The sequence below is a fragment of the Limulus polyphemus genome, unplaced genomic scaffold (assembly GCF_000517525.1).
Source record: "Limulus polyphemus unplaced genomic scaffold, Limulus_polyphemus-2.1.2 Scaffold2975, whole genome shotgun sequence".
Taxonomy (NCBI): Eukaryota; Metazoa; Arthropoda; class Merostomata; order Xiphosura; family Limulidae; genus Limulus; species Limulus polyphemus.
In genome coordinates, this window is record NW_013668585.1 from 130,772 (window position 1) to 142,047 (window position 11,276).

Genomic DNA, 11,276 nt, shown 5'->3' on the forward strand with positions numbered 1-11,276 from the left:
TACATCCACTACTTAATTAACAAAGGTAGTAACAATACTGGAACACTAGATACATCCACTACTTAATTAACAAAGGTAGTAACAATACTGGAACACTAGATACATCCACTACTTAATTAACAAAGGTAGTAACAATACTGGAACACTAGATACATTAATTATTTAATTAACATAGGTAGTAACAATACAGGGACACTAAATACATCTACTAATTAACTAAAATAGGCAGTAACAATACTGGGTCACTAGATACATGCACTACTTAATTAACATAGGCAGTAACAATACTGGGACACTAGATACATCAACTACTTAACTACCATAGGTAGTAATAATACTGGGACACTAGATACATTCACTATTTAACTACCATAGGTAGTAACAATACTGGGACAATAGATACATCCACTATTTAATTAACATAGGTAGTAACAATACAGGGACACTAGATACATTCACTATTTAATTGAAATAGGTAACAACAATACTGGGACACTAGATAAATCCACTACTTAACTACAATAGGTAGTAATAATACTGGGACAATAGATACATCCATTACATCATTAACACAGAGAGTAAGAATACTGGGACAATAGATACATCCACTACATCATTAACATAGGAAGTAAGAATACTGGGACACTAGATACATCCGCTAATTAACTACCATAGGCAGCAACAATACTGGGTCACTAGATACATGCACTACTTAATTAACATAGGTAGTAACAATACTGGGACACTAGATACATGCACTGCTTAATTAATATAGGCAGTAACAATACTGGGACACTAGATACATCAACTACTTAACTACCATAGGTAGTAACAATACTAGGACAATAGATACATCCACTACATAATTAACATAGGCAGTAACAATACTGGGACTATAGATACATCCACTACATAATTAACATAGGCAGTAACAATACTGGGACACTAGATACATCCACAAATTAACTACCATAGCCAGTAACAATACTGGATCACTAGATACATGCACTACTTAATTAACATAATTAGTAACAATAATGAGACACTAGATACATGCACTAGTTAATTAACATAGATAGTAACAATACTGGGACACTAAGTACATCCACAACTTAACTTCTGCAGGTAGTTACAATACTGGGACAATAGATACATCCACTATTTAATTAACATAGGTAGTAACAATACAGGGACACTAGATACATCAACTACTTAACTACCATAGGTAGTAACAATACTGGGACAATAGATACATCCACTACATAAGTAACATAGGCAGTAACAATACTGGGACACTAGATGCATCCACTACTTAATTAACATAGGTAGTAACAATACTAGGAGACTAGATACATCCACTACTTAACTACCATATTTAGTAACAATACTGGGACAATAGATACATCCACCACATAAGTAACATAGGCAGTAACAATACTGGGACACTAAATACGTCGACTACATAATTAACGTAGATAGTAACAATACTGGGACAATATATACATCCACTACATCATTAACATAGGGAGTAAGAATACTGGGACAATAGATACATCCACCACATGAGTAACATAGGCAGTAACAATACTGGGACACTAAATACGTCGACTACATAATTAACGTAGATAGTAACAATACTGGAACACTAAGTACATCCACAACTTAACTACTACAGGTAGTTACAATACTGGGACAATAGATACATCCACTACTTAACTACCATAGGCAGTAACAATACTGGGACACTAGATACATCCGGTACTTAATTAACATACGTAGTAACAATACTGGGACACTAGATACATCTACTACTACTAACATAGGCAGTGACAATACCAGGACACTAGATACATGCACTACTTAATTAACATAGGTAGTAACAATACTGGGACACAAGCCTAAGGTTAAAAATATCTTCAACGATAGGTTGTTTTTCTCACCTCCATTCCCCATACACTGTTACTATGGTACATGAAGGAGTTAGAGTTTTGAATTTTCGTCATGTCATGTACATCCCACAAGTAAAAGCTGTGGTTATTGTATATACAAATCACCTGGAAAATACATATAACTTATAACTGTCTTCAAAAGATTATATATCAATAAAATGACGTATAAATTAACATATGTGTGTATATATATATATATATATATATATATATATATATATATTATAAGGTCTAATATTGAGTCAAATACTAACTATATCTCCCTTACAAAAAGTTGGTTTGATAAATCAGAGAAATACTAACTACAAAGAAATCACAACTTTTAGTGCCAAGTGCTCCCTACACAAACACAGGAATCACTAGTGCTAGTACCTAGTGTGCTCCGAACACGAACAAAGGAATCACTACTTCTAGTACCTAGTGTGCTCCGTATACAAACACAGGAATCTCTACTTCTAGCACCAAAATGCTCCATAGACAAACAGAGTAATCACTACTTCTAGTACCTAGTGTGCTCCCTACAAAAATACAGGAATCACCTCTACTAGTACATAGTGTGCTCCCTACCCAAACAAAGGAATCACTACTTCTAGTACCTAGTGTGCTTCTACACAAACACAGGAATCACTACTGCTAGTACGTAGTATGCTCCCTACAGAAACTCATGAATCACTACTGCTAGTACCTGGTGTGCTATCAACACAAACACAGGAATCACTACTTCTAGGACATAGCGTTTTCCCTACACAAACACAGGAATCACTACTTCTAGTACCTAGTATGCTTTCTACCCAAACACAGGAATCACTACTTCTAGTACCTAGTGTGATCCCTAAACAAATACAATAATCACTATTTCTAGTACGTAATGTGCTCCTTACACAATCACAGGAATCACTACTTTTAGTACCCAGTATACTATACACAAACACAGGAATCACTACTTTTGGTACTTAGTGTGCTCCCTACACAAACACAGGAATCCCTACTTCTAGTACCTAGTGTGCTACATACACAAACACAGTAATCACTCCTGCTATTACCAAGTGTGTTCCCTAAACAAAAAATAAAGAATCACTACTTGTAGTACCTAGTCTGCTCCAAATAAACATAGGAATCACTACTTCTAGTACCTTGTGTGTTCCCTATACTAACACAGGAATCACTACTTCTAGCACCAAAATGCTCCCTACATAAAAAATGGAATCACTACTTATAGTACCTAGTGTGATCCCCAAACAAACACAGTAATCACTCCTGTTATTACCCAATGTGTTCCCTACACAAACACAAGAATCACTACTTGTAGTACCTAGTCTGCTTCTACATAAACGTAGGAATTACTACTTCTACTACCTTGTATGTTCCCTACACTAACACAGGAATCACTACTTCTAGCACCAAAATGCCCCCTACATAAAAATGCAGTCACAGCTTCTAGTACATAGTGTATTCCCTACACAAACGGAGAAATCACTAATTCTAGAACCTAGTGTGCTCCCTATACAAACACAGAAATCACTACTTCTAGTACCTAGTGTGCTCCATACACAAACACAAGAATCACTACTGCTAGTACCTAGTGTGTTCCCAACTCAAACACAGGAATCAGTACTTCTAGTACATAGTGTGCTCCTCACGCAAAAATAGGAATAATTAATTCTAGTACCAATTTTCGCCTACACATATACAGGAATCACTACTTCTAGCACCAAAATGCTCCTACACAAACATAGGAATCACTACTTGTAGTACCTAGTATGCTCCCTACACAAACTCAGGAATCACTACTGCTAGTACCTGGTGTGCTTTCTACACAAACACAGGAATCACTGCTTCGAGTACGTAGTGTGCTCCCTACACAAACACAGGAATAAATACTTCTAGTCCCTAATGTCCTCCCTAGACAAACACAGGAAACACTACTTCTAGTACCTAGTGTGTTCCCTAAACAAACATAGAAACACTACTTCTAGTACCTAGTGTGCTCCCTACACAATCAGAGGAATCACTACTTCTAGTACCTAGTGTGTTCCCTACATAAACTCAAGAATCACTACTTCTAGTAGCTTGTGTGCTCTATACACAAACTCAGAAATCACTACTCCTAGTAACTAGTTTGTTCCCAACATAAACATAGGAATCACTACTTGTAGAACCTAGTGTGACCCTACACAAACACAGAAATAACTACTTCTAGTACCTAGTGTGCTCCCAACATAAACATAGGAATCACTACTTGTAGAACCTAGTGTGACCCTACACAAACACAGAAATAACTACTTCTAGTACCTAGTGTGCTCCCTACACAAACACAAGAATCACTATTTCTGGTACATAGTGTGCTCCCTACACAAACACAGGAATCACTACTTCTAGCACCAAAATGCTCACTAGACAAACTCAAGAATCACTACTTCTAGTAGCTTGTGTGCTCTATACATAAACATAGGAATCACTACTTGTAGAACCTTTTGTGCTCCCTTCACAAACACAAGAATCACTATTTTTTGTACATAATGTGCTCCCTAAACAAACAAAGGAATCACTACTTAAAGTAACTAGTGTGCTCCTTACATATACACAGAAATCACTACTGCTAGTTCCTAGTATTCTATACACAAACACAGGAATTCCTACTCTAGTACATAGTGTGCACTATACACAAACACAGGAATCACTACTGCTAATTCCTTGTATTCTATACACAAAAACAGAAATCACTACTTCTAGTACCTAATGTGCTCCCTACTCAATCACAGGAATCACTACTTCTAGTACTTAGTGTGCTACCTAAAGAAACACAGGAATCACTACTTCTAGTATTTAGTGTGCTACCTACACAAACCCGGGAATCACTACTTCTAGTACCAAAATTCTCCCTACACAAACACAGGAATCACTACTTCTAATACCTTTGTGCTACCTACTCAAACATAGGAATCCCCACTAGTACCTAGTGTATTAACTACATAAACTAAGGAATCACTACTTCTTGTACCTAGTGTGCTCCCTATTAAAAAATGGAATCACTACTGTTAGTAACTAGTATGCTCCCTACAAAAACACAGGGATTACTTCTGCTAGTACCTAGTGTGCTCCCTACACTAACACAGGAATCACTCTGACAAGTACTTAGTGTGCTCTTTACACAAACACAGGAATCACTACTTCTAGTACCTAGAGTGCTCCCTACCCAGTGTGCTCCATAAACAAACACAAGAATCACTACTTCTAGTACCTAGTGTGCTCCCTACATAAAAATGAAATCTCTACTTCTAGTAGCTACTGTGTTCCTTATATAAACACAGGAATAACTTTTTCTAGTATTTAGTATTCTATACACAAACACAGGAAACACTACTTCTAGTACCTAGTGTGCTCCCTACACAATCACAGGAAGCACTTCTTCTAGTACCTAGAGTGCTCCCTACCCAGTGTGCTCCATAAACAAATATAAGAATCACTACTTCTAGTACCTAGTATGTTCCCTACACAAACACAGGAATCACTACTTCTGTTACCTAGTGTGCTCCCTACATCAAAATGGAATCACTACTTCTAGTACCTAATGTACTCTCTACACAAACATAGGAATCACTACTTCTAGTATCTAGTATTCTATACACAAACACAGGAATCACTACTTCTATATTAAGTATTATATACACAAACACAGGAATCACTACTTCTAGTACCTGATGTGCTTCCTACATAAACAGAGGAATCCCTATTACTTGTACCTAGTTTGTTCCCTACAAAACACAGGAATCACTACTTGTAGAACCTAGTGTGCACCCTACACAAACACAGGAAACACTACTACTAGTATCTAGTTTGCTCTCTACTCAAATACAGGAATAACTACTTCTAGTACCTTGTGTGTTCCGTACACAAACACTGGAATCCCTCTTGCTATTACTTAGTGTGCTCCCTACACAAACACAAGAATCACTACTTCTAGTACCTAGTTTGCTTCCTGAACAATCACAGGAACCACTTCTGCTAGCACCTAGTGTGTTCCCTACACAAAAAAGGAATTACTCAGCTAGTACCTAGTGCTTTCCATTCACAAACACACGAATCAGTACTGCTAGTACCTAATGTGATCCCTAAACAAACACGGGAATCGCTACTGTTGGTACCTAGTGTGCTCCCGACAGAAACAGAAGTTTCATTACTGCTATTACTTTGTGTGCTCCCTACACAAACACAGGAATCACTACTTCTAGTACCTAGTGTGCTCCCTTCATAAACAGAGGAATCACTAGTGCTAGTACCTAATTTCTTCCCTACACAAACGGAGGAATCAATACTTGTAGATCTTAATGTGCTCCTTACACAAACATAGGAATCACTACTACTAGTACCTAGTTTGCTCCCTTCACAAACACAGGAATCACTACTTGTAGAACCTAGTGTTATCCCTACGCATACAAAGGAATCACTGCTTCCAGTTCCTAGTGTGCTCCTTACACAAGCACATGAATAACTATTTCTAGTACCTATTGTGCTCCCAACACAAACATAGGAATCACTACTTCTAGTACACAGTGTGCTCCCTCTACAAACACAGGAATCACTTCTTCTAGTACCTATTATACTCCCTACACAAACACAAAAATCACTACTGCTAGTACCTAGTGTACTCCCTACATAAACACGGGAATCGCTACTGCTAGTACCTAGTGTGCTCTCGACAAAAACACAGGAACCACTACTACTAGTACCTAGTGTGTTCCCCTACACAAACAGAGGAATTACTCCTGCTAGTTTCTAGTGTGCTCCCTGCACAAACACAGGAATCACTACTTCTAATATACAGTGTCCTCCCGACAGAAAATCAGGAATCACTACCCCTAGTACCTAGTGTGGTTCTAAACAAACAACGGAATCACTACTTCTAGTACCTAGTGTGCTCCCTACAGAAGAACAAGAATCACTACTTCTAGTACCTAATGTGCTCCCTACACAAACACAGGAATCACTACTTCTTGTAACTAGTGTGCTACCTACACAAACAAAGAAATCACTATTTATAGTACCTAGTGTGCTCCCTACAGAAAAACAGGAATCACTACTTCTACTACGTAGTGTGCTTCCGACACAAGCACAAGAATTACTACTTCTAGTACCTAGTGTGCTCCCTACACAAAATCAGGAATCACTATTTCTAGTACCTTGTGTGTTCGATACACAAACACTGCTAGTAGAGAACTCTTAAATCTTAATAAAAATGATATAATTTGTGATTATCATAATACATTCCAACCTTCTGGCAGGTTTCATCAAATGTTACTGCTAATGTATCAGGGTACTTGACACCAGATGGAGCTACTGTAGTAGGATCCTTGGCACCCAGAGAATGAGATCTTAAGAGATTAAAAAGTTAAATTTCTTAAAATTTGAAATCCTACGTTTTGAACATTTAAATCTTAACCACTATTTTCATATTTATATATTCTTATATAATCGTTTACATTCTTCTCCATCTCTAAAGCGTTACGTACGTCACATTAAAGCAATTTTAATATGGAAATTAGCAAATAACGGAAAACTACAGCACATATAAGTTCGCCATGGAATAACATGTATCAGAATTACATTTTGACATTGGATGCTGTTACAGAGGTTCTTGGAAAGCACCGAAAACTGATTAGTTTGGGGAACGATATCTAATAAAATTTTGTAATGGAAAATATTCATACACTAATATCTTAAGGATGAACTGCGATTAAGCCTGTCCCAGAATGAGATGGGAACAAGTTTTAGCCTTGATAACCAAAGTACGAAGTATTCTAATAGGTAAGAATCCACAAAAATGCATTTTTAGAGTGGCCCTGCACTGTAGCTTTCAATATAAGAAGCTCAGTCTTAAGGCTGTGATGTCAAAATTACACCACTCACCCTTGCTTGCGTTCTATAAACCATATACTGTATGAGAGCAACTGTTTCCCAAATACTGTTTTAACAGCCCAATTGCACAGACTTCCACTGACACTTCAGTGGTATATCTTCGTATTGAGTAGCAAGAATATCCAGCTCTTTTTCTATTTGCTTGAAATATGCCATGGTTGAATGGTTATGTAAAGCAACAGTTTCTGTAGAGTGACTTGTGTTGGTTTTCCAAATGGATACTGTTGCCTGGGCTATATGGACGGAATCCGCTCCTGACCTTTGTGTTCGTGGATTTGTTATTAAGGTTGAGATACTTCTTGATGCCCCTTACTGGATTTCCCCAAGTTTATCACATTCCCTTGTTCTCCTATGCCATAAAATTAGATGGATTACTATGCGAGTGCATAAATATTTTGCGAAAGAAACGACGGTTACATACTCTTTCTAAAACGATCAGATTTCTTTGGCACGTGCAGCCGAGCAGCATTAAAATGTAGTTTCGATACATTCTGTTTAACCATGACTTTATATCGGTTATGACTGTACTTAAATTTGTGTATTTGTATGTGCAATTGTTATCTGCAAGAGTAAAATGGAAGACTTTTTGTTGTTCTTATAAAACCTGAAACCTTAAGTTGTTAATATGTATAAGACCTCAAAACTTTAAGTTGTTAACATGTATGAGACCTGAAGATCTTAAGTTGTTAACATGCATCAGATCTGAATTTTACAATTTGTTCCTTATCTTTCTTTAACAAATGAACATTTTAGATTGTTTATTATTTGAATAAGACTCGAAGATTTCAGACTGTTATTTCTAAATCCCCAAAATGTCTGATTGTTAGTTACTTGTATAAAACCTAAAGACTTCAGACTTTTATCTCTAAATCTCCAAAACGGCTGATTGTTAGTCACTTTCATAAAACCTAAAGACTTCAGACTGTTATCTGTAAGTCCCAAAAACGTGTGATTGTTAGTTACTTGTTTAAAACATAAAGACTTAAGGCTATTAACTCTAAGACCCCAAAACGGATGATTGTTAGTTACTTGTATAAAACCTAAAGACTTCAGACTGTTATCTCTAATTACCCAAAACGTCTGATTATTAGTTACTTGTATAAGACCTAATACTTCAGACTGTTATCTCTAAGTCCCCAAAACGTCTGGTTGTTAGTAACTTGTATAAGCCCTAAAGACTTCAAACCTTTATCTCTAAATCCCCAAAACGTCTGATTGTTAGTTATTTGTATAAAACCTAAAGATTTTAGACTCTTACCTTGATTGTTAGTTACATTTTTAAACCTAAATACTTCAAACTGTTTACTCTAAGTCCCAAAAACGACTGATTGTTAGATATTTATACAAAACCTAAAGACGTAGGACTGATATTTATAAGACCCCAAAACGTGTGATTGTTAATTACTTGTATAAAATCTAAAGACTTCAGACTGTTATCTCCAAGACCCCAAAACTTCTGATTGTTAGTTACTTGTATAAGTCCTAAAGACTTCAGACTGTTATCTCAAAGTACCCAAAACGTCTGATTATTAGTTACTTGTATAAAACCTAAAGACTTCAAACCGTTATCTCTAAAAACCCAAAACGTCTGATTGTTAGTTAATTGTATAGAACCTAAATACTTCAGACTGTTATCTCTAAGTCTCCAAAACGTCTGATTGTTAGTTACTTGTATAAAACCTAAAGACTCTAGACTGTTACCTCCAAGACCCCAAAACGTCTTATTGTTAGTTACTTGTGTAAAACCTAATTACTTCAGACTGTTATCTCTAAGTCCCCAATATGTATGATTGTTAGTTACACGTATAAAACCTAAAACTTTCAGACTGTTATCCCTAAGACCCCAAAACGTCTGATTGTTAGTTACTTGTGTAAAACCTAAATACTTCAGACTGTTATATGTAAATCCTCAAAACGTATGATTGTTTGTTACTTGTATAAAACCTAAAGACTTCAGACAGTTATCTCTAAAAACCCAAAACGTCGGATTGTTAATTACTTGTATAAAACCTAAAGACTTCAGACTGTTATCTCTAAGTCCCCAAAACATCTGATATTTAGTTTCTTGTATAGAACCTAAATACTTCAGACTGTTATCTCTAAGACACCAAAACATCTGATTGTTAGTTACTTGTATAAAACCTAAAGACTTCAAACCGTTATCTCTAAAAACCCAAAACGTCTGATTGTTAGTTAATTGTATAAAACCTAAAGACTTCAGACTGTTATCTCTAAGTCACCAAAACGTCTGATTGTCAGTTACACGTATATAACCTAAAGACTTCAGACTGTTATCTCTATGTCCCGAAAACGTCTTATTATTAGTTACTTGTTTAAAACCTAAAGACTTCAGACAGTTATCTCTAAGTCTCCAAAACGACTGATTGTCAGTTTCTTGTATAGAACCTAAATACTTCAGACTCTTATCTCTAAGACCCCAAAACGTCTGATTGTTAATTACTTGTATAAAACCTAAATACTTTAGACTGTTATCTCTAAGTCCCCAAAATGTCTGATTGTTAGTTACTTGTATAAAACCTAAAGACTTCAGACTGTTATCTGTAAAACCCCAAAACTTATGATTGTTAATTACTTGTTTAAAACCTAAAGACTTTAGGCTGTTATCTCTAAGACTCCAAAACGGCTGATTGTTAGTTACTTGTATAAAACCTAAAGACTTCAGACTGTTATCTCTAAATCCCCAAAACGTCTGATAGTTAGTTATTTGTATAAAACCTAAAGACTTCAAACTGTCATCTCTTAAAACCCAAAACGTCTGATTGTTAGTTACTTGTATAAAACCTAAAAATTTCAGACTGTTATTTCTAAGACCCCAAAACCTCTGATTGTTAGTTACTTGTATAAAGCCTAAATACTTCAGACTGTTATCTCTAAGTCCCCAAAATGTATGATTGTTAGTTACACGTATAAAACCTAAAACTTTCAGACTGTTATCTCTAAGACCCTAAAACGTATGATTGTTAGTTACTTGTATAAAACCTCAATACTTTAGTCTGTTATCTCTACATACCCAAAACGTCTGATTGTTAGTTACTTGTATAAAACCTAAAGACTTCAGACTGTTATCTCTAAAAACCCAAAACGTCTGATTGTTAGTTTCTTGTATAAACCCTAAAAACTTCGGACTGTTACCTCCAAGACCCCAAAACGTCTGTTTGTTAGTTACTTGTATAAAACCTAAAAACTTCAGACAGTTATCTCTAAAAACCCAAAACGTCGGATTGTTAGTTACTTGTATAAAACCTAAAGACTTGAGACTGTTATCTCTAAGTCCCCAAAACGTCTGATTTTTAGTTTCTTGTATAGAACCTAAATAATTCAGACTGTTATCTCTAAGTCCCCAAAACGTCTGATTTTTAGTTTCTTGTATAGAACCTAAATAATTCAGAC

At 35.9% G+C, this 11,276-nt stretch overlaps 1 protein-coding gene across 1 annotated transcript in view; it reads right to left on the minus strand.

Annotated features, from left to right (window-relative positions):
* LOC106468351 (mitogen-activated protein kinase-binding protein 1-like) overlaps positions 1 to 11,276 on the minus strand; it is a gene marked incomplete at its 5' end in the record, with an annotated part of 66,729 nt that overhangs the window by 41,777 nt on the left and 13,676 nt on the right. Inside the window, 2 exons of the mRNA XM_022396683.1 lie at positions 1,941 to 2,054; positions 7,222 to 7,321. Coding sequence (XP_022252391.1) covers positions 1,941 to 2,054; positions 7,222 to 7,321 — 214 coding nt within the window. The remainder of the gene's footprint in view (positions 1 to 1,940; positions 2,055 to 7,221; positions 7,322 to 11,276) is intronic.